Source organism: Sphaeramia orbicularis, chromosome 16 (assembly GCF_902148855.1).
Source record: "Sphaeramia orbicularis chromosome 16, fSphaOr1.1, whole genome shotgun sequence".
Lineage (NCBI taxonomy): Eukaryota > Metazoa > Chordata > Actinopteri > Kurtiformes > Apogonidae > Sphaeramia > Sphaeramia orbicularis.
In genome coordinates, this window is record NC_043972.1 from 25651964 (window position 1) to 25675990 (window position 24027).

The 24027-nt window shown below is 36.9% G+C and overlaps 1 protein-coding gene across 1 annotated transcript in view; it reads left to right on the plus strand.

The window, feature by feature from the left end:
* The window catches only part of dnah5 (dynein, axonemal, heavy chain 5), a 153966-nt gene that overhangs the window by 46055 nt on the left and 83884 nt on the right, over window positions 1-24027 (plus strand). The window contains exons 32-50 of the mRNA XM_030157779.1: window positions 894-1041; window positions 1178-1270; window positions 3213-3412; window positions 3495-3648; window positions 4902-5065; window positions 5203-5359; window positions 6404-6616; window positions 6750-6974; window positions 8844-9016; window positions 13183-13253; window positions 15104-15211; window positions 15431-15618; window positions 16591-16785; window positions 17571-17705; window positions 19208-19315; window positions 19984-20137; window positions 20354-20500; window positions 22923-23164; window positions 23584-23760. Coding sequence (XP_030013639.1) covers window positions 894-1041; window positions 1178-1270; window positions 3213-3412; window positions 3495-3648; window positions 4902-5065; window positions 5203-5359; window positions 6404-6616; window positions 6750-6974; window positions 8844-9016; window positions 13183-13253; window positions 15104-15211; window positions 15431-15618; window positions 16591-16785; window positions 17571-17705; window positions 19208-19315; window positions 19984-20137; window positions 20354-20500; window positions 22923-23164; window positions 23584-23760 — 3052 coding nt within the window. The remainder of the gene's footprint in view (window positions 1-893; window positions 1042-1177; window positions 1271-3212; window positions 3413-3494; window positions 3649-4901; window positions 5066-5202; window positions 5360-6403; window positions 6617-6749; window positions 6975-8843; window positions 9017-13182; window positions 13254-15103; window positions 15212-15430; window positions 15619-16590; window positions 16786-17570; window positions 17706-19207; window positions 19316-19983; window positions 20138-20353; window positions 20501-22922; window positions 23165-23583; window positions 23761-24027) is intronic.

The following is a 24027-nucleotide window of genomic DNA, read 5'->3' on the forward strand; positions in this document are numbered from 1 at the left end:
TACAAACTATCCTCTAACAATAAAATGTGAATAACCTGAACAAATATGAACAACCTGAAATATCCAAGGAAAATTAAGCACAATTTTAACAGTTTTCTGCCTGTTACTAAGGGTTTAGTGTCTTTGTAGATCTGATCCATAATGCACATGTATAAATAATAAGTTGAGGCATAATATTGTTAAAATTGCACTTATTTTTCTGAAGAAATTTCAGTTTTTTCAGGTTATTCACATCTTTTTTGTTTGGATAGTTTATAAAAGTAAGTATTTCCATAATTTAATAGGGTTTTTTTGCACTAAAAGAAAGACAAAAAATTGGAGTTGTCATTATTTATAGGTTATTATGTTATTATTTTACTGGTCCGGCCCACTGCAGATCAAACCGGGCTGAATGTGGCCCCTGAAAGAAAATGAGTTTGAGACCCCTGCTCTAAAATGCGCTCCATGTAGCATTGTTCTAAGGCTATGAAGACACTTTTCTCTACGAGATTTAAGTCAGTCAAAAGAAAAAAAAAAACACAAAGGGCAAAAAGAGTTGAAGGGAATACAAGTTAAGGCATTAGATGTCCACTTTTGAACTCTTCTGATAGTGTGACAATAGTGGAAGGTTGTGAGCAGTCACTAGGGGAATATGTGCTGATGTAAGAGCTGAAAAAGACAGGACAACCTCCTCCTCTGGCATAAACGCTGTCTGTCAGTTTCAGAAGTGTTACTTTGGGCTGGGTACACTTTGCGACTGTGCTGGAAGAAATGGGATGTGTCCTTTTAAGGCACACATGCACAAATGGCCTTTAGACTGTTCATGCAGAATTGATCAGTTGTGTGGAATATAAAGTAACATATTGTATATGTTTTAAATACCTGGTGAATGCTGGATGTATTTTTGATGTCAGATGTCGCAAGCTGCCCCGTGCTCTGAAAGAGTGGCAGGCCTTCCTGGACCTGAAGAAAACCATTGACGAATTCAGTGAGTGTTGCCCCCTGCTGGAACTGATGACCAACAAGGCCATGATGACCCGCCACTGGAAGAGAATTACTGAGGTCAGTCCACTACTACAATACTGATACAGTTACTTTTTTTTTTTTTTTAAACAGCAGCTGATGTGATATGTGATATGATAGGGAAGCCCTTTTTTATAAATGTGGATCTCAGTTGATGTATCTGATTTGTGATCAGGTGACTGGGCACACATTTGAAGTGGAAACTGAAGCATTCAAGCTACGAAACATTATGGAGGCTCCTCTGCTCAAGTATAAAGAGGAAATTGAGGTAAGAATAAAGCAGTGGCAGCTGCTCGTCTTTCAGAGAGGGGAAGCTCATTGTCGGCTTACATCAAAAAACTGTCAAGTTATTTAAACGTAAATTCGGCCCTCCATTCCATTAGCGTTGTCTGCCATCGTGTGCACCCTGCTAGATAGCTAGTTCACTCCGACCTAGCCAACAGTATGATTGATTTAACTATCAACAAAACGATATTAAACTCGGGCAAGAAATGATTAAATTATGTAACTGAAACAAGAAAACATTGAAATTATGTTAAATTGAGACAAGGAAGTACAATGAGTGTGTTTTATTTACAGAACAATTAATTTCGTAGTGGTTTCTCTCTCGATTTCACAGCAGAATGCGCGACAGTATTAAACTGAACTCTGTCAGTGAAGGAGTGTATCTCAAAATAGCTGGCAATCAAACAGGATTCAGCCTTTCAACTGAGCCTCCAATCAGCACGTGGAAGCCTGGCGTCCAGCCCAGCCAAGGTCCGCCCACAGCGCCATTCACCCCCAGAGACGCCGAGCGTCCGGGGGCGGGACAACATGGTGGCATTTATCCAATTACCGTCCAGTTTTGAGGCAGTGAAAAAAACTGTTTCACTCAGTCCCATTGAAGTGCATGGACACCGGGCTTCTACGGACAAATGCACTGAGCAGAGATCGAATGAGGAAACAGCGCAACGGGAATGTATGAGAAGTGAACAACATCGAGTCTGTTGATTTGTGATAAAGCTGATTCTGAATGAAGAGATGTGAGATGAACATGCTCTAACACATTTGTAGTCAATGAAATGTCAACACAACCATACATATTTGACTATTTATTTTTCGTAATTTTAGGGGAAGCCGAGCTTCCCTTGCAGTCGTTGAGAAATTGCCTCTGGAATAAAGTAAGCGATGTGATTTTTTTTTTTTAAGGCTGATACATCTGTTATTCTATTTAGTCATTGGTTAAATGTTACTGAAATTATTCAACAATCAAAAAACTAGAGGCTTGGAAACATGACTTAAACTTAGATATTCAGGAAGCAGATTGGGAAATTGCTTGTTTTAAGCCCAGACCCAATCTGTTAACACAAAATGTAGTTAGTTACAGTACAAATGGCTTATGTGAACTTATATCAAATCAAGTAGGTTTAGTCAGATGTTCCCCAATATTTCAGATTTCTGTGTGAAATGCAGAGGAAATAGGTCCTTTATATCATTGTCTTTGGGAGTATACAAAGCTACAGCAATTCTGGAAATCTGTGATAGAGTGTATAAGCCTTGAAGTTGGGAAGGAAGTCCCATCATGTTCTAAACTTTATGTACTGGACATGTATCCTGAAGATTTTGCTGTAACCTTACAGCAGTCACTACTCATTGACTTTGGACTTTTACAAGCCAGATGGATAATTGGACTTTGATGGAAAAGCATGGACATGCTGTACCTTCTGTTGGTTTGTGGATAAAAGAGCTAACACACATAAAAGGATAACATAGATTGTTAAAAAGAAGGACAAGAAATGTGCCTGTTCATGGGGTCCATTTATGGCTTTCTTGAAAAACCACAGCTCTGTATGGACATGATTTTCTATTCTGTGTTAAAATTGTACAATACTATGATCTGATTTTATAATTTTTTAATTCTATTGTCATTTTATTTTATTTTATTTATTTAGTTTCATTTATTTATTTTATTTATTATTCCTATTGACCTAGAAAATCCTCAAATTTTTGGTAATTACTTTCTGTATGTGTGGATTTGTATGTGCCAGGATAGGCTAATGTTATTTATTTGTTCATTTGCTAAAGAAAAATAAAGGGAAAAAATGTTCTTAAAATTACTACATTTGACATAAATCAGACCTGTACATTGACAGCAACATTTGTGTATTTATATTTTTAGTTTACTCAGTTTGGTTGATATTATTCTGCCGCTTGGTACCTTTTTTACACAGGACATCTGCATCAGCGCAGTAAAGGAGCGAGACATCGAACAGAAGTTGAAACAAGTGATTGCAGAATGGGACAACAAGAGTTTTACATTCACCATCTTTAAGACACGTGGTGAGCTGCTACTGAGAGGAGACAGCACATCAGAGATAATAACCAGCATGGAGGACAGTCTGATGATTTTAGGATCCCTTATGAACAACAGGTACATCTGTGTGGAATACCATAATGATTACAGATATGATTTAAGGTCATTTTTTATGTTCGTCATGTAACTTCTTCCCCAGATACAATACCCCATTTAAAGCCCAGATTCAGAAGTGGGTTCAAAATCTTTCCAACACCAGCGATATCATAGAAAACTGGATGACGGTGCAGAATCTGTGGATCTACCTGGAGGCTGTATTTGTTGGTGGAGACATTGCTAAACAGCTGCCTAAGGTAGATACAGTACAATAAATGCTTATCAAAATGACAGTTTTAACCTTCTTAGCTTTTTTTATACTGAATACACAGATCACTGCATAAATTAACGTAGGACCTCTCAGTTCACTTCATGGGTTTCTTGAAAAAATACACTTCACCTCTGTCCGTTTCTGCTAAAACAGTACTCTACTTCTTTTTTAGATATGTATTTTTGTTGTTTAGTACTCATAGCTAAATTATTACTTCCTCTCACTCCTTTTTGAATAAGTATTATATGTCTTATGTTTGTTTTGTTCCTTTATTTTCTTCTGTTTTGACATTCATATTCGAAATAAATACATAAATCAATCAATCAAATTATGGAGCAAGAAAGTGGAAACTAGTGAAGAGATTAATTTTTGAAAATTAAATATTCTTCATTTGTGTAAAAAAAAAAATATCCAAGTGATTTCAGAAATGGCTGTTTTTACATTAATCCGATTTTCAAATTATCCTTAGGGTTTATTGGATGTTTTTTTTCTTTTTTTTGTTTCATATTTTTATTGATGTGTATACAAGAAAATGAAAGGTACATGCCAACACCATGGCACACTGATGTCAACATTAACCGGGTTTGTAAACACCATTACTTTCAGATTTGCATATTTTTTAGGAACAAATAACAATGAAACCAGACAAACAATACAATGAAAAAAATACTAAGACATAGTCTGAATAAAATAGTTAAACTGGTGACATTAACATAAGAAAATAAATAAATAAGTAAGTAATAAAGAAAAAAAAAAAGGAGGGGGAAGGGAATTACATTGTCTCAAAAAAATCCATAAACGGTTGCCATTTATTGTAGAATTTGTTCAAGTTTCCTCGTTTTGAATATCTAATTTGGGTTTATTGGATGTTTAGTAAAACTTTTCAATCTAATCCATTTAAAAATAAAATGTGTCGGTGAAGCTTAAGATGTGCGTAGTAATGATGAAATGTAGCGCAATGGGCCAACCTGCAAATACAAAAAAATAAAGTAGTTTGCAAGCTCCCATGAATTGAAGTTTCAACATTATTTTTTCATTGCTTCAACTGGGAAAACTAAATATTGTAGATTCTTTTGTCTGTCAAATATTTGATTTATATGGACTAAGTACCTGACTTTTAAATCAATAAACTATCTTCAGTCTTTAAGTATAATGCTGACAGTAGTTGTGTTTGATGGTTGTATTAAAAATGTAACCTGAAGTTCTGCAGTCAGGTGTGATTCACCCTGTTTCCTCTAGGAAGCAAAGCGTTTCTCAAACATTGATAAATCATGGGTGAAGATCATGATGCGAGCTCATGAGATGCCCAATGTGGTGCAGTCGTGTGTGGGAGATGAGACCATGGGACAGTTGCTTCCTCATCTTCTTGAACAGCTGGAAATCTGCCAGAAGTCACTTACAGGGTGAGTATGGAGGAGTGGAATCCCAGAGAGAGCTCATAACTCACACTTAGATATAGGTATGAGATGTGAGCAGTTCGCACCATATCATAGGGAATTGGAGGGCAGAAGTAATCATTTTTTAAAAATTTGTAAAACAGGTATTTGGAAAAGAAGCGTCTGTTGTTTCCTCGTTTCTTCTTTGTCTCGGACCCTGCCCTGCTGGAGATCCTGGGCCAGGCGTCAGACTCCCATACCATCCAAGCCCACCTGCTTAACGTCTTTGACAACATTAAAACTGTTCGATTTCATGACAAGGTGAATTTTTTCATAAGGAACTTCAAAGTGTGGCTGTTTCTTAATCTCCATAGGATCTGAGTTGTTGCACTGCAATAGAGTCACTTCTGTTCAATCTGATTTAAGTTTTGTGACACTGTCTTTAATATTTAACCAGATAAACAATGCTTGAATAGATATGCTGTATTTTAACAGCAAGTTCACTTTCACAACTTTAAATTAAGAATATTTTATCCAAATAAAGCAAATATCTAGGGTACTAATTTACAGGGCAAATTTACAAATGTGTTTATCCTAATTTGCTCAATGCCTGACAGTGTTGTTAATATTCAAGATAGAGCTTTCAGCTGTTTGTACTGTGAACAAACAGCTAAGACAAAAATTAAATAACTTTTCTAACTTTTAATAAAAAAAATGTTTCCTTTTAGCTGACTAGTAAAACTAGAATAATAAAGACAGAATAGAGCAGTGTTTTTCAACCTTGGGGTCCGAACCCCTCATAGGGTCGCCTGAAATTCAAGTGGGTCGCCTGAAATTTGTAGTAATTGATAAAGATTAAAAAAAAAACCTTAGTAATAAAATATATGGTGAGTTGACAGAGACAATCCCAATCCATAAAAGACATGACAAACTGAAGCTGAAACTGAAGCACTGTGGCACTATGTTCATTGTGGTTGGTTTCAGATGCTGCAGCTCTTTCATAATTCATAGTTTGAGTTCTTGTTTGTTCAGTATTAATTGTCAGCCTTGTAAATCCAAGCTGGACTGACTGTACATATCCTGACCAAGGAAAACTGGCTTTTCTGCCTCCGTCCATAGTAATATACATTATATAGACTAAATGTCGTCTAAAATTAACATTTATTAGCAACATAGTATAGCAAACTATTACATGATCAAAAACAAATGAATTTTAGCAAAAAAACCCCAGAAAGTTTCTGTCTTGAATGTCTGGGGTCTCCAAAAATTTGTGATGTTAAAAATGAGGTCACGAGTCAAAAAAGGTTGGAAACGACTGGAACAGAGGTTATTTTGTGATTCATACTGGTCATGTCACATTCTCAGGTGTATGATCGTATTCTGGCCGTGTCATCACGTGAAGGGGAAACTGTGGAGCTGGAGCATCCTGTTACAGCAGAGGGAAATGTGGAGTTCTGGCTTAACGCTTTACTGAAGGAATCCCAGAGGTCTTTGCACCTTGTGATTCGACAGGCTGCCCTGACTATCCAGGAGCCTGGTTTCCAGCTGATTGACTTTCTTAACTCCTTCCCAGCTCAGGTTAGTCATAGTGGGATTCAAACTTATGGAAATCTACATAACACTCTAGAAGAACTTAAACCTTTTTTTATTTAATTTCTCAGTTTATGTTTGAATGTATAAGAAAACTAAAACATTCTTGTCCTTGATCTAGGTTGGCTTGCTGGGGATTCAGATGATATGGACAAGAGACGCAGAGGAGGCTTTGACGAACGCCCGATATGACCGCCGTATTATGGCTAAAACCAACCAGCTGTTCTTGGATCTTCTCAACACACTGATTGACATGACCACAAGAGACCTGGAGGCTGTGGAGAGGACCAAGTATGAGACTCTCATCACCATCCATGTCCACCAGAGGGACATATTTGATGACCTGGTAAGTAAGCTGCTCTCTAACAAATGATGTTGGCTCAGCTTAAAAAAATTGAGGTAACGATTTGCATGGATCTTTTAAAGTTATTTCAACTTGGCCATAATTATCTGCGCTAAGTGTAACAGCGGAGGTTAAGTTTTCATCAGGGTTTGTCTGTCTGTCTGTTAGCAAGACAACTCAAAAAGTTATGGACGGATTTGGTTGAAATTTTGAGGAAATGTTGATACTGGCACAAGGAACAAATGATAAAATTTTGGTGGTGATCAGGGGAGGGGACTGATCTGCCTTGGCAGAGGTCTGCGCTCTCCGAGTGCTTTTCTAGTTGCATAAATGCCACAAGACTTCTCTAGTTAGGCAACCTCTATTACTTTAGTACAGGGGTGTCAAACTCATGTTAGTTCAGTTCCACATTCAGCTAAATTTGATCTTAGTGTAATTTTTGTTTTCACAAGTTCATCCCAAGGGCCAGACTGGACCCTTTGGTGGGCCAGATTTGGCCCCCGGGCCACATGTTTGACGCCTGTGGTTTAGTACAAACAACATGATTTACTTTGTACTCTACAAGTTTAGTTAAGTCGAACCAACTTGATTTTAATTGTGTAAAAACTACTCCATTTAGTTATACTAACTTATTCTTTTACGTTTATTCTACTCAAAAATGTCTATACAGATTGTTACTTTAATTTTTTTTATTAGGCCTAACTTATTTATGTATATCAGAACAAATTACATTGAAATTCCAGTTTTATGATCAAACTTTTTATTATAACACCATGCATCCCACTTGCCAGAACTCACACAACACTGTAGCCTCCATAAAATAAATGACATAAAACTATAAACTGTATACTACAATTTTAAATTAGAAAGGAGCAAAACATGGATTATCCAGTCCTTGCATGGTAACTAAAAATGGAGCATCTTTGATTCAAGTTTTCTATGTAATCCTCTGCCCACGAGAGCTATTTTTCTATATTTTTTCTGTAGGTCTTAGATGTCAAAATACCAGATCTGTTCACTGGAAAGAGTGAATTCTCTCTGACAAAAGTCTTAGAAGCATTTTTTATAGAATTCAACTGATATTTAGTGTTAGAGAAATCCCTGTCTTTGAAGTGTCTTCTCCAGGAATATAAATGGCCACGTGTATCTCAAGGTGAATAGAACAAGTCTGAAGTAACTTGAATTGAATGTTTTGTTTTGTTTTTTTTTATCATTACCATATAATCTCCTCCAGTCTCTGTCACATATTCATTTATTCTCTTCCCATCTGTTTGCACAATTTTTTTTTTTTTGCACGTATCCTTCATATATCATGCTGTCGTTTTTTTAATCGCACTCTCATCCTTCAGTAATCACTTAACTCTTGTCCTGCTCTAATTCCAATTATCTTCTCTCCCTTCCGTTTTCTTCATATCTGTTCTCATCTTTTAAACTCTATATCCTTATTTAAATTGTCTGAGTTTGCTTTTTCTTGCCACCTTTCTCCCTGTTCTTCTACTCTTTTCCCGCTTCTTTCATCTTATGACCTCTCACCTCTTTTTCTGACTCCCCACTTTCTTGACTCTCCCCCTTTTTACCACCTTTTAAAATAACCTTCTTTTCACCTCATCTCTCCCATACTTCCACCTTCTACCCCTCCTTTCCTTCTTCCCGCTTTTATCTCCTGACTCACATCACTTCCTAAATGGCTCCTTTCGATTTCCTATTCTTTACATCTTCTCTCTCTCTCTCTCTCTCTCTCTCTCCCTCATCTCTGTCCATTTATCTTACTCCCTGTCTCTCTGCTGCTGTCTTACTGTTTTCAATCCTTCTCCTTTTCACATCCTTCTTTGTCTCCTGCTCTGTCTTATCCTTAATTTTGTCCCTCCCCAGTGCCGGCTACACGTCAAAAGCCCCAATGACTTTGAGTGGCTGAAGCAGTGCCGTTTCTACTTCAATGAAGACTCAGACAAGATGATCATCAACATCACAGACGTGGGTTTTGTCTACCAGAATGAATTCTTGGGCTGCACTGAAAGGCTTGTCATTACACCGTTGACTGACAGGTAGAGGTTCCACATATTAGGGCACAAACAAAAACAGTATTAGAGAATGCACTAAACAGTTTCCTAGTCTCAATTGTATTTACACAATTTCAAGAAAGACTAGCCATTATTTATTATCCCCAACTTCATATGAGACCACAAATACAACAAATACTTAAACTGCTGTATTTTTAATGTAGCAGATGACAAATGATGTAGATCAGGGGTGTCAAGCTCATTTTACTTCAGGGGCCATATCCTCCCAGTATCATCTGAAGTGGGCCGGACCAGTAAATTAATAACATAATAATATATAAATAATGCCAACTCCAAATATTTCAATGTGTTTTATAGTGAAAAAAGTCAAATTAAATTGTGGAAATGTTTACATCTATAAACTGTCCTTTTAAAAATGTGAATAACATGAACAACCATGAAAAAACTAAAATTTATTAAGAAAAATAAGTTTAAATTTAACTATATTATGCCTCTGCTTATCATTTGCAAACGTGCATTACGATTTACAGATCACAGTGGATCTGCGAATACACAATTTATCTAGTAACTGGCAGAATATTAGTAAAATTATATTTACTTCTCTCAGGACATTTCTAGTTTTTCGTATTTTTTGTGAAAGACTAGTTTGTAAATGTATACATTTTCATGTAATTTCACTTTTTTACACTAAAACAGTGGAAAAATTTGGAATTGTCATTATTTGTAGGTTATTTTGATAGTATTTTCTGGATCTGACCCACTTGAGACTAAAGTAAGGCTTTATAAAGTCCCTAAAGCAAAAGGATTGACTAAATATCTTGAGTGTAATTTTTGCATTTCACAAATTTATCCTACGGGCCGGATTGGACCCTTAAGCGAGCTGGTTTTGGCCCCCGGGCCGCATGTTTGACACCTGTGATGTGGATCTTATTGACACATAATAACTGGCTGTATTTGCAATCACAACTCCTACGTTTCCCTATTTCTTCACCTTGTTTAAAATCCTTCAGAGATGACACTTCATATCTTTTGTTACATATTCATTATTGAAGATTCACATGACGTTCGTGTTGCAGTCTCTTTTACACTGGGAACTGATGTTTTTGTTGAGGATTGCCAGCTAAGATAAGGGCTATCTCAGTTATTTACATCCATGACAACAGCCGCAATAGACTGATTTCTATGTAAAGGACTCAGAGTCGGTTATTCCATGAAAATCTTTACATTTGATCGCTAGTTCTTTAGTTCTTCTCTTATGCCCATCTTCTACTATTTTTCTAGAAATGCATTCAAGTACACTAAAAATCCTGTCAGACCAGTTCCCACAACACAGATTCTAACACCAACTTTACATGAGGACATGCACAAATCTTCCATTTTGAACCTTTAATTCCCATTGACTGCCTCCCTTTTCCAAAATAAGTTCTCTTCATATTAATGAAAATATCTAGAGATTTGCTTCAGGTCTGCTTTCGTTTGCTTAATTTCAACTGGGTCACCTGATAGCAACGATAATGTGCATAGCTAACAAGTGGAAAGTCCAATCATACATGGATGCATTTACAGCTCTGGAAGAATTAAGACACCACTGCAAAATTATCACTTTCTCTGATTTTACCATTTATAGGTATGTGTTTGAGTAAAATGAGCATTTTTGTTTCATTCTCTAAACTACCGACAACATTTTTTCCAAATTCCAAATAAAAATGTTGTTATTTAGAGCACGTATTTGCAGAACACAACACATGGTCAAAATAACAAAGAAAACCAGTTCATATTCATTTCTAAACAACACAATACTAATGTTGTTACTTGGTAAAAGTTCAGACAATATTTGCTGGAATAACCCTGATTTTCAAAGACAGCTTTCATGTGTCGTGGTTCTCCTCCATTGCAGTTGGATGACTTTATTCAGCTCCTGGCAGAGAAATTAAAGAAGCTCAGCAATGTTCCGTGGCTGTGACCATCCATCTTCCTCTTGATTATATTCCAGAAGTTTTCAAAGTGGGTTCAGGTCTGCAGATTGGGCTGGCCATGACAGGGTCTTCATCTGGTGGTTTGTCATCCAAACCTTTATTGACCTAGCTGAGTCCAGGAGCATTGTCCTGATAGAAGAACTCAGAGTTTGGGAACATTGTCAGAGCACAAGTCAAGTTGTTTTCAATAGTTATTTTTGGATTCCAGTTACTTTTGCTGTACTAACAGCACTGTTTTTGCCTGTTGTAAGAAGATAGTGGTGGCTACAGTAGCAGTGGCAGGTGCTCGTCTTTCAGAGAGGGGAAGCTCATTGTCGGCTTACATCAAAAAAAATTTCAAGTTATTTAAACATAAATTCGGCCCTCCATTCCATTTTAAGAAAATGGTCAGTGACCTTATTGTTCCAAGTAAACAAGAAAACATTGAAATTATGTTAAATTGAAACAAGGAAGTACAATGAGTGTGTTTTATTTACAGTGCAAGAAATGAACAAGTAATTTCGTGGTGGTTTCTCTCTTGATTTCACAGCAGAATGTGTGACGGTATTAAACTGAACTGTGTCAAGAGAAGGAGTAGATCTCAAAATAGCTGTCAATCAAATGGGATTCAGCCTTTCGACTGATCCTCCAATCAGCACGTGGAAGCCCAGCGTCCAGCCCAGCCAAGGTCCACCCACAGCTCCAATCACCCCCAGAGATGCCGAGCATCCAGGCGCAGGACAACATCGCGGCATTTATCCAATTACCGTCCAGTTTTGAGGCAGTGAAAAAAACTGTTCCACTCAGTCCCATTGAAGTGCACAGACGCTGAGCGTCTATGGGCAAATGCATTGACCATAGATCGTATGAGAAAACAGCGCAACAGGAATGTATGAGAAGTGAACAACATCGAGTCTGTTGATTTGTGATAAAGCTGATTCTGAACGAACTCGCCTGTGAGATGAACATGTTCTAACACAATTGTAGTCAATGAAATGTCAACATAACCGTACATATTTAACCATTTAATTTTCATAATTTTAGGGGAAGCCAGGCTTCCCTTGCAGTCTATGAGAACTCGCCACTGCACAGTAGTGGTTTTTATAATTCTCCTTCTTAAATAAGATGTGGATCAGGTGTTTATTCAGTAGAATAAGGTGTGCTTGTGTTGGAATTCAACAGACACACAAATGGAATGGCTGTCATACATGCACACGTGCTGATTTTAGAGGAAATTGCAGTGGTCTCTTATTTTTTTTCCAGAGCTGTATAGTAGCAGTTGCTTCATGTGTGTAGACAGGTAAAATTGCATCACTTGCTATCACAAAAGCAAAGACTGGTAGGCACTCCCACATTTATTCACTGTAATGGCCAGCTAGTGAGTGAGCAACGAGCAGCGGTATTTGGAACAAAATAAATTAGAGTAGAACAGTAGACACTCTCGCACAGTGGTCATCACCTCTGTCACTGACAAGAAGGAGATGACTGACAGAGAAAGAGAGAGAAAGAGAATCTGACGCAAGAGAGGGACGCTGAAGTCCACCAACAGTCAGTGTCAGACATACAGACAGACAGAGAGAGAGAGAGAGTAATATGAGAGGAGACACAGAGGAATAAAATGGGAAGAGACAGGGGGAAAGAAATGAGAAGAGACAGCAGCAGGGAGGGAGCTACCAGCAGACATCAGACAGCGTCCCTCCCAAGAAGTGGCATGCTGGCTTTCTGGCCAACGGCACAAATACAGCCCTTTATTTCCTTACTGTCTACATTCCCTGCCTTATTTAATTCCTCCAATTTAATTCATGTGTGTTCGGCTGCTTTCCTTTCAGTCACTCCTGCTTTTAATTCTTTCTCTTTCATGTTTTCTGTCCTTCACTGTCACTCCATCAAAATGAACAAAGAGGACACTTACATGGAATTTAAAACAACTTCTTCTGAATTATCTGAGGGACAAATCTCTTAGAAATTTTAACAAAAGGACAGCTATTAAATAAGAGTTTTTAAGCCTGAAGTGTTTTGAGTAGACGTCTTGGTGACAGTCATCTCCTTGGGAAGTTTCCTTGCCTTTGAATCCCTACCTCCTTAGAGCGCACTGTTCTCATCCCTCCAGCCTCCCTTTGGAGGTCAGATCCCACCAGTTTTATTCTGTGATAAATGTGAGGAAGAAGAAAAACTGTTGGAAGGTTTTAATTATATTCATGACTATAAATGTGATTTGTATGTGTGTTTGCTTAGGTGCTACATTACTTTGGCTCAGGCTCTGGGTATGAGTATGGGTGGAGCCCCAGCCGGTCCTGCAGGAACAGGTAAAAACAACAATTCATTCATTGTTGTGTTGAAAAGATACGTATATGCAGTGGTCCGTGGAGAGGTGGGTATACTCTCAATTTTTGCCTTTTTTATTTATTTCTTTATTTTTGTAGTCCAGAAATACGCTGTTTTAGAAACAGTGATATGTAAGACTACTCTATTTAGTGTCCCCAAAAATCTGTCAGTTGTATTTGTTCACTATTATAAAATTATCATGACTTGAGCAGGAGCAGTTTGTAGGTTTTACTGGTCACACAACCAGCTGCATGAATGTAAATGTATTCAACATGAGGCAAACATAGGATAACGTTAGCCTTTCATAACATTAGCCTTTCATAACGTTAGCCTTTTATAACGTTAGCCCTTTATAATGTTAGCCTTTCGTAACATTAGTCTTTCATAACGTTAGCCTTTTATAACGTTAGCCCTTTATAACGTTAGCCTTTCGTAACATTAGTCTTTCATAACGTTAGCCTTTTATAACGTTAGCCCTTCATAACGTTAGCCCTTCATAACGTTAGCCTTTCATAACATTAGCCTACTCACACAGTTTAACTATTGGCTATAAAATTTCTTGTCTAAGTCTACAGTCTACAGTCATATGACCAGTAGTTTAAAACAGTGACTCGTTTGGAAACCACCTTAAAACTTACCTCAGAATTATGTATTCCATGAAAGTAGGTTCTCTTGTTATGTGTCACTCACTTGAAAGACAATTATTCTGCCTTTCTTGTTCACATTTCCAATAATCGTGTATTTTTCAAATGATGTGCAGTGACCTGTTAATTAACTGGGATGGCACTGGCACCTGAGGTGTCCAATCAGGTTCCAGAGGTGGTCAGCGCTAAATTAGCAATATTTTCCTTGGCATGACCCACCCTACTCTGCCTCTGATTGGCTCATCACGCCTCATGCCTAAAGTTAACCAGTCTAATCAATGAAGGTACCAAGTACTAGCCAATTAGAGGCAGAGTTGGGCAGGTCATGGTTTCACCATTTTAGGGGAAAAAATTAGCGATTTGGCTCAGATACTATTAAATGGTGCGCATTAGAGGGGATGTAGAAGTGGGTATACGCAACACTGACTGAAAAATAAGTAGGTATACTCCGTATTCCCTGGACTACACCACTGCGTATATGTATGTACTTATATGCAGACAAAATGTGACTTTGAACACCTGTATTTCTCCAACAGGGTCAAAGTTAAATCTTAAAACATGTGAAATATTTAATGGTCTAAGCCAGAGGAAACACATTTTGTAATTTTTTACTGTCAATGTTTATATTATTTCCATGTCATGTTAACTTTGGCACTTATCTAAACATCCCAAAAATATGCAATCTCTGAAAAATGTACTGTTTGATTCTGTCTCTTGCCAATGGTATCATATCCCCGTAATTTTAGTGTTAATGTCAACATTTGAGTTACTTGCAGCTGTTTTGATTAAAATGACACACACATAGCATGAACGTACAGTATTACACTAAATCTAATACAAATGAAATTGAACACATTTTTGTCTGTAAACTTGGTTTCTACCTCAATTTTTTGCAGTATCCATAAAAACAATGACTCTTATTATCCCATTCAACTTCATTATATCTCCTATTGTGTGTTTTTTGTATTACTGTTTCGATTTACATAGTGAGTATTTGGATATTACATAATATTCAAAAGGCATTAGTCCATGAAACTGCACAAATACATAGTAGATACAGTAAACGTAGCCTGAAATACATAATACCTGAACGAGAGATGTAACAGGTCTTTTAGTTTAACAGTTCATTTGATTTTGTATTGGTGCTATATAGAGACTTTTTTTTTTTTTTTTTTTGGATGTGTCAGGTAAGACAGAGACAATCAAAGACATGGGCCGCTGCCTTGGAAAGTACGTTGTGGTCTTCAACTGTTCTGACCAGATGGACTTCAGAGGCCTTGGAAGAATATTCAAAGGTGAGAGAATGATAGCGTAGCAAAGAAAATGAGTGATTTTTTTTGTAATATCAATCAAGAAGCATTAGATTTAGGTTAAAAAATGAAAATTTTAGTCTGACAAATAGGAACCATAGAGAAGTTGTTTTGCAGGTGACCACAATTAGATTTAAAAAAAAAAAGGATGTGGAATTGCAAGCTTTCAGATTTTGGACACATCTGCGTATGTGTGATTTCCAGGTCTGGCTCAATCCGGTTCCTGGGGCTGTTTTGACGAGTTCAACCGCATTGACCTCCCAGTTCTGTCGGTGGCGGCCCAACAGATCGCTATTGTGCTCACCTGCAAGAAGGAGCGACGCAAAAACTTCATCTTCACCGACGGGGACAATGTGGATATGAATCCTGAGTTTGGCATCTTTCTTACTATGGTACAGACATAACAGCATCATTATTTCAAAAACGATGGAGATAAAATCCACTTTTTATGTTGTACTGATGGTCATAGCGATTTACTGACTGGAGAAGATTATATTTCCAGTTTATTTTTGGAGAGTTTAAGAAGAATCTATTTATTTTCAGAATGAAAATGAGATGTATCTTTATTATGCACTTGGGTACATAGGCATTTGTAGAATCTCCTGTTTGACTGAATCAAATAGAATTAAGACATATTTTTATCAGTAAATTTTGTGTGTTTATTTAAGCTCAGTGATGTCAGTTAACAAAAAGTTAAGAGTTAAGGGTTAGATTGAGTTATTTTGGAAGATCGCTTATTTTTGTAAGGTTTTTTGTGTATGTTAATTATTGTAGACTTCATACAATTCTACTTAGATGACTTTATTTCATTGAGACAGTTGCTATCCCACACCAAGTCATCAGACAGAAATGATCCTCTCATGTGTGGAGTTAGGGGAGTCAGTTTGTCTTTTCCCTTCTGTGTGCATTTGTTTGTCTTAGTGCGTGTTTGTGTGAGTTTCTGTCTGTGCACACATGTAGAAACATAGTAATTACAGGCTAAATCTGTGCATAGACAGTCCATAGGGATTCATGTATGTGAAAGGTGGAGCTTGTTATGAACTTTAATGATGTTCCTGTATTTACTTAAAACTGTAGTTTTTGTCTACATCTAGAGTTAGCAAATACAGAACAGGCTTGGTGAGAAATAAATAACAATTTGTGTGTTTTTGCAGTATTTTCTGAATATAATATGAGATCTAAAATGATCTTATCTCCCATTTTCCTGTCTAATCAGAACCCTGTAGTTTTTGTCTACATCTAGAGTTAGCAAATACAGAACAGGCTTGGTGAGAAATAAATAACATTTGTGTGTTTTTGCAGTATTTTCTGAATATAATATGAGATCTAAAATGATCTTACCTCCCATTTTCCTGTCTAATCAGAACCCTGGATATGCAGGTCGCCAAGAGCTTCCTGAAAACCTGAAGATTAACTTTCGCTCTGTGGCCATGATGGTTCCAGATCGCCAAATTATTATTCGGGTAAAATTAGCCAGCTGTGGGTTCATCGACAACATGGAGCTGGCTCGCAAGTTCTTTACTCTCTACAAACTGTGTGAGGAGCAACTCTCCAAGCAGGTAAAAGGAAAGATAAGCTCATGGTGTATGTATCTGTCAGTAGAGTTTCTCCACTTTATGCTGTGTGACGGATGAAGTCAGAAATCCAGGAGTCTTTTTTTTGTTTTCTTCCAGCAATTTCTACACTGTTACAAAGCCCGGTATTTAGCGAGTCTGGAATATGGCCAAGATTAGATCATTTATTTCATTCAGAGATTCTCTCATACGCTCTCATGAAAATAAGTTAATCATCCCCAGCTGGTCGAAAATACAAGAGTTTTTACAAGATCTAGAGAGTATCATTATTTATCATTTATTTTATTCCTTCGCATTAGTTAACTCTGGCACAGCCCTCATTTAGAAATCCAACCTCAGAGTCTTCTTTTGAAAGTTTTTATTTTTTATTTTTATGAACTGGCTTTTGATTATTTTTGAGTGTATTTTCCTACATGTCTTCATGTCTGTGAAGCACTCTGCAGACTTGTTTTGGAAAAACAAGTCAAATCATTTTTTATGTCGGTGTTTACATTATAATTGCATCGTGTACCAAAAGTGAAGAGGTGATTATTTTCACTCTGTGCGTGTGTCGGAAAAATGAAACAACCTTTTGAAAAATTTCTACATATTTTGACTGAATATCTTGCACAATTTTGGTTAGTCTATGATTGAGATTTTTTTTTTTTTGGTCTGTGTGCAGGGTTTCCTCTCACTCACTCTCTGATGCATTATTGAAATACTTGAAAATGCTCATTGCAGACGGAGGAAACAGTGGAGTTACTTTAATCTCCATTGCTGTCTGTTTCCAGGTGCACTATGACTTTGGCCTGAGGAACATTCTGTCTGTGCTGCGAACACTGGGAGCAGCCAAACGTGCCAACCCCAATGACACAGAGTCCACCATTGTGATGAGGGTCCTCAGGGACATGAACCTCTCCAAACTGGTTAGTCTAACTCAGAATACAATACAGCAACAGATATTCTAAAGCATTGCAAACACTACTAATGGGTATAAGTCTTTTTCCAAATTTCAATAAGATTGTAGAATTATTATTGTGAATAATAAGTCTACCATTTTCAATAAAGCATTATGACCCTGCCCCCTGAAGGGGAGGCAAAGGGTATTGTTTTTGGTTCAGTTTCTTTGTTTGTTTCTTTGTTTGCTAAGACTTGAGCAGCAAAACTATTGGTTGAATTCATACCAAATTGAGTTTATACATTGCCAGAGACTGAGAACAGATGTCATCATATTTTGGGAAAAGTAGTTCAAAGTTAAAATTTTTTACGAACTTTTTGCATCTTTTTTTTCCCCCCATTTACTTATAATGGGCAGAGTTTCACATGTCTGTAGCAGCAAAACTATTGGTTGAATTCATACCAAATTGGGTTTATAGATTGCCAGTGACCCAGAATAGACACGGTTAGATTTTGGAAAAAGTAGGTCAAAGTTCAAATTTTTTATGCATTTTTTAAAACTTTTTTTCTCCCATTTACTTATAATGGGTGAAATTTCAAATGTCTATAAAAACATCAATTTTGCTTCAATTTACTTCAAACTTGCCACATATATAGAGGCAATTGATATGCTGACATCAGCACATACTGTACGTAGACATGATGACATCAGCTGGATCGATGCCAAAATAAGCTACAATATGTGCGAGGGGGCGGGGTTTGTTGTGCCTGGAACCACTTGTTTTCAAATTTAATAGCAAAAAATAGGCACTGGAATTTAACCCTTTCATGCACAGTGGTCACTACAGTGGACAGCTATTCTCCAGCTGTTCTCTTGTATATTCATGGATTTTGTTGTTTTAGTTCCATATCAGCCAACAGAGTGGACACTTATCCATCATCCCATACACTGCAATTCATACCATTACTGTAACTTTGTTGTTCTAGATAAAACTTTGTTGTTCTAGATAAACCTAATCTGCAGTAACATGTCTGAGTGTAAATCAATTGCTCATTATTAGGCTATTAGACTGTATTTAACAGTTTCCTTGAATAAAAAGTTTTGGTTTTTTTTTGCATATTATCTCCATGAATTGAGTAACAACTAGTATTAGAGTATGTTAAAATGTGAGAAAATGGCATTAGCGGCATTAAAAATGTTTTCATTTCATATTTTTCACACAGTATATCCCTTTATGATGATGTGTTTTAAATACATGTATCTTCACTTCAAAAATTAAACGCATGGTGTCCAGCTGAGTGGACATTTGTAACTCCATGAAAAACAGGGTCATAAAAAAAATTCAATTGCATTGTTTTTTTCATGCCTAAAGAGTAAAAAAAAAAATCACTCAAGAAAAAAATATTGAGTAAGGTTTTCACAATTGATGCAAGAAAGGGTTAATAGCACTTTAAGTATGAGAAACTCTCCATTAAGTTTGAGTAAATTTGCATCCATGTGTTCACTTGTGTGTGTATGTGTGTATGTTAGATTGATGAGGATGAACCCCTCTTCCTGAGCTTGATTGAGGACCTCTTCCCTGGAATCCAACTTGATAAAGCAGGCTACCCTGAACTAGAGGATGCTATTGACACACAAGTACGTGGGAGCGGATTTATTTGAAGTGTATGTTTGGCACAAACAGTGAAGCTGTAGAAAAACACAGTCAGTAATGGGAAAGATGAATAGAGAGAGAGGGAGAAAGCAGGAAGAAAAAAGTAAAATTACAGAGAAATGGACAGTAAAAAGAGTGAGAAAAACTTGCAAAAGACCAATGGCATGTGGCACTCATCTGTCTTTTATATTACGCAAATACTTCAAATTGTTGTTCCCAGAGAGATAAAATGTGTCATTGTCATTTTGTAAGTAAATGTAGAAAACACAGGGTATGTAACTCAAGACATGTTGATAGAATAGAATAGAATAGAATAGAATAGAATAGAATAGAATAGAATAGAATAGAATAGAATAGCTTTACTGTCATTGTATCATGTACAATGAAATTAAAAGTGCCATCCAATCTGTGCATCATATAAAACCTACACATTTCAGTTGAGTAAAATAAAGTATTACCCTACATATGCAGTAGTGTATTAAATGTGTGTGTAATATAGGCATACACTCACACACATGCTTGTATTCTTATTTGTATGTGTATGTTAACATATACTTTCAACACGGCTGTTTTTAGTAACCGATAACATCCAAAACACATTTTTAGCAACAAAAATAGAGAACTCCAAGTGTGTGTTTACCAAATCTGTCAGGTTGAGGAAGCGGGCCTGATCAGCCACCCTCCGTGGAAACTGAAGGTCATCCAACTGTTCGAGACTCAGAGGGTCCGACATGGCATGATGGCGCTGGGGCCCAGTGGTGCTGGAAAGACAACATGCATACACACACTCATGAAAGCCATGACAGGTATGCTTTTTAAGTGTGTTTTCGTAAATCATATATGCAAAAAATACTCTTGATATTTGAAATTTGAATAATATTTCAACGTCTTAATATTTGAAGTGAGACGTCACAAGCCAGAGCTAAAGTGGTTTTTTTGTATTTATGGTCCAGTGTTAATGTATCCTGTTGTCTTTATAAAATGAACAATCTGACGCCTCTCTTGATCCTGTGCTTCTTCAGAATGTGGTCAGCCTCACAGAGAAATGCGCATGAACCCCAAAGCCATCACAGCACCTCAGATGTTCGGTCGACTGGATGTAGCCACTAACGACTGGACTGATGGTATCTTCTCTACGCTTTGGAGGAAAACACTGAGAGCAAAAAAAGGTCAGGAAATGTCCTCACTCAATTTTGGTGTCATACATTGATATTCAAAATCTGAATAAATATGCAGTATAAACAGTTCTTGTGACTAGTGCTGCATAAGATTTAAAAAAAAAAAAAAAAAAAGTGAATTTTATAATAAATCATTATTTTGCTTATCAGTTTAGCTCTTTTTTTCATTTTATCCAACAAAGCTTAATATTGAACAGTCCGTTAGACATCATTTGGGATTAATCTGAATATTTTTAAACATTGTAGGTGGGTTTTAGAGACATAAGCACCAACTGTAATGGCAGCTTATGATGCAAATGTAGGAGTATTATTTCACTACTAACAGACAAAACATGATAGGAATCCCTGTTGGGTTATTACAGAGAACTTACTTCAAAGCAACACCAACAGCTGTTTTATATTTTTAATTCAATCCTCCGCCTACACAGTTGATTAAAAATTTATGTGCGCTTTAGTGTGAACATACATAATGCGTCAAAGTATGCATCTAAAGTACTGAAGTGTATTTTATGCTGTTATGCATATATTCAAGTAGGATGTTCCATATGTCTGTAAATTGTACAGGAACCCGCCGTTCAAGCTGTAAAAGCTTTTTTGCACTGTGAAAACAAACTTCCAGTTGGGAGTAAAAAAAAAAAAAAAAAAGTAGATGACGCAGAGTTGCTCTATACTTTATTCAGGAGTAGCAGCAATGTAACAAGAGGAAGTAATTATTTTAGTTTAGTCCAACTGTGACTGCTGCCCTTTAATCCAACGGAATTTATCCACCGACCAACACTAAGCATCAGACTGAACAAGCAAACTGGAATGTGACCCACAGCATTACAAAACCAGCAGAAAAAGGCTGCATTTTAAACCCCTTCTTGTTGAGCTCATACAATAGTTTTCCAGCTTAATTTTCCTAAATGGACTTTTAGGCATAAGAGAAGGATAGTTTGTGGCATACTTGACATATTTAACCCATAAAGACCCAAACCTCCACTGGTGACCAAAAGCATTTACTGATGCTCATTGACAGAAAATTCCAGTTCTTTGAAACTGGAGCCTTTATTGGTCCTTCTGAACAACCAAAAAAATATTTTTTCAAATATCAATTTCCATGTATGAGTTTTAATTTTGTATCACATTTGATACATTGGGTCTCAGTGCTCAAATATTATTTTTGAACAAACAAAAACATAATATAACACAAACATGTCTAACAAATTGGTAATTCCTTTTCAAAATTGGCAAAGTTCTGCCTCCTTCCTCATTAATGACAATCTTGTACCGTCACTGAAAAGGCCTCTGGTGAACAAATTCCTCCCCCCTGGTGGATTATATGTATATTGCATGTATCTAATTGTATCTATCAGGTTTTTCAAGAAAAAAACATACCACACTGATCATGTAGAGGGCTTCAAAACTCATGTATCAAATCCAATATGTTTGGCGTTATAAGGTTCATAACTATTGATCCACTAATCTCATCAATACATGTAAATAATTGGTGTAAAATGCAGTTTTTCATCTTTTCATAGTTATCAGATATGAACCATTTGGACGTTCAAAGGCTTCATAGTGAACGTGGAAACACTGTCATCTTCTACAACATTGATTCACCAATAAAACCCATGGAGTTGGATCAATGACAGTGAATGGACACACTTGGTTTATGTTCAATGAATAATGTATTTGCTGAAACAGTCACTTTTTCTTCAGTTTTCTCTGTTTTGATATAATAACCTTTTAATCAACTCTGAGGTTTTATGAATATCTAAATTAAATATGTAATTTAGATTAACCAGTTAACCTATCAGTGCATGCGGGGCGACATGGTGGTGCAGTGGATAGTCTCACAGCAAGAAGTTCCTGGGTTTGATTCCAACACCTTTCTGTGTGGAGATTGCATGTTCTCTCCGGGTACTCCAGCTTCCTCCCACCATCCAAAGACATGGACTGATAGGTTAATCTAAATTGCCCATAGGTGTGAGTGTGAGAGTGGTTGTTTGTCTCTATATGTCAGCCCTGTGATGAACTGAAGACATGTCCAGGGTGTACCCCGCCTTCACCCATAAGTAGCTGAGATAGGCTCCAGCGACCCCCATGACCCTAGTGAGGATAAAGCGGGTTCAGAAAATGAATTAATGAATAAATTAAATATAGGATTATAGTTAAACATAGTTGCTGCTTGTAGCAAAGCATCTTTGATGTTTGCCTCACCTAAATATCGGAAATTAAACATAGGAAAATACATGATTTACAGTGAAAAATGGCTAAATATAGAGGATAATATAATAATAAATGGTGATAAATTACTTAAAAAAGGTTAAATAGAGAGAAAAATCCATTTGCAAACTGCCATAAAAGAGGCACTGGGTTCTTATGGGTTAAAAATAATACTTATGTAAATAAATAATGCTTTCGTTCTCAGGAGAGCACATCTGGATTGTCTTGGATGGACCGGTTGATGCTATTTGGATCGAAAACCTTAACTCAGTCCTGGATGATAATAGGACCCTTACCCTGGCAAATGGAGACCGCATACCCATGGCACCCAACTGTAAGGTGGTGTTTGAGCCTCATAACATCGACAATGCATCTCCTGCTACTGTCTCCCGCAACGGCATGGTGTTCATGAGCTCATCTGTGCTCAACTGGAGCCCGATACTGGAGGTGAATAAACTGTAGTTGGTAATGTTATGAACAACACATATATGTACAAAATCTGTACATCATTATCATACGATGGCTAATATGTGTAATTGATGCACTGTAGTTGTAAAGGTCAAGTATGTAATTCTTGATTTTTGAAAGCACCAACAAAGAAACTACATCTGTCCCTGCTCCGTCAGAAGGCAGCGCCCCAAAACAAACTCATTAGTGTGTTTTTTTTTTCTCAAGGCAAGAAGCACAAGCTGTTACTGACTAGCTGGAATTGAGTTGAGCGAATCAGTCCAAATCACTTTACAGCAGACACAGAGATCAGACAGCAAGAGAACCTAGAGAAGACCTATTTGCTGAACTGGACAAAAGAATGTATTGGATTAAACACCATCTTTAACTAACCACAGCGATGTGTTTACTGCTCTCAGGGCTGGTTAAAGAAACGCTCACCTCAGGAAGCAGAAGTGCTGAGAGAACTCTTCACGTTCTCCTTCCCTGAGCTTTACTGTTTCAGTGTGCAGTCACTGGAGTTCAAGATGGAATTGCTAGAGGCCTTCGTCATAATGCAGTGCATCAACATGCTGCAGGGACTCATTCCACCAAAGGTAGAGATGCAATACTTAACAGTTTTTATCAAAGAGAACTACATTTTAATGGTTAAGGTTCATTCAGACTGTGAAGGGCAAAATAATTGCTGGTATAAGAGGCAACATTTATGTAGATGAAATGAATTTATAATTATTAACTATTATAGAAACATGTAAAAGGTTATAAGTTAATAGATATAGTTGAAAACAGGACTTTAATCTATGAAAGAAATGTCCCCTGTCATGAAACTTCACTTTTTGCCCAATTTTCAATCACACAGTAAT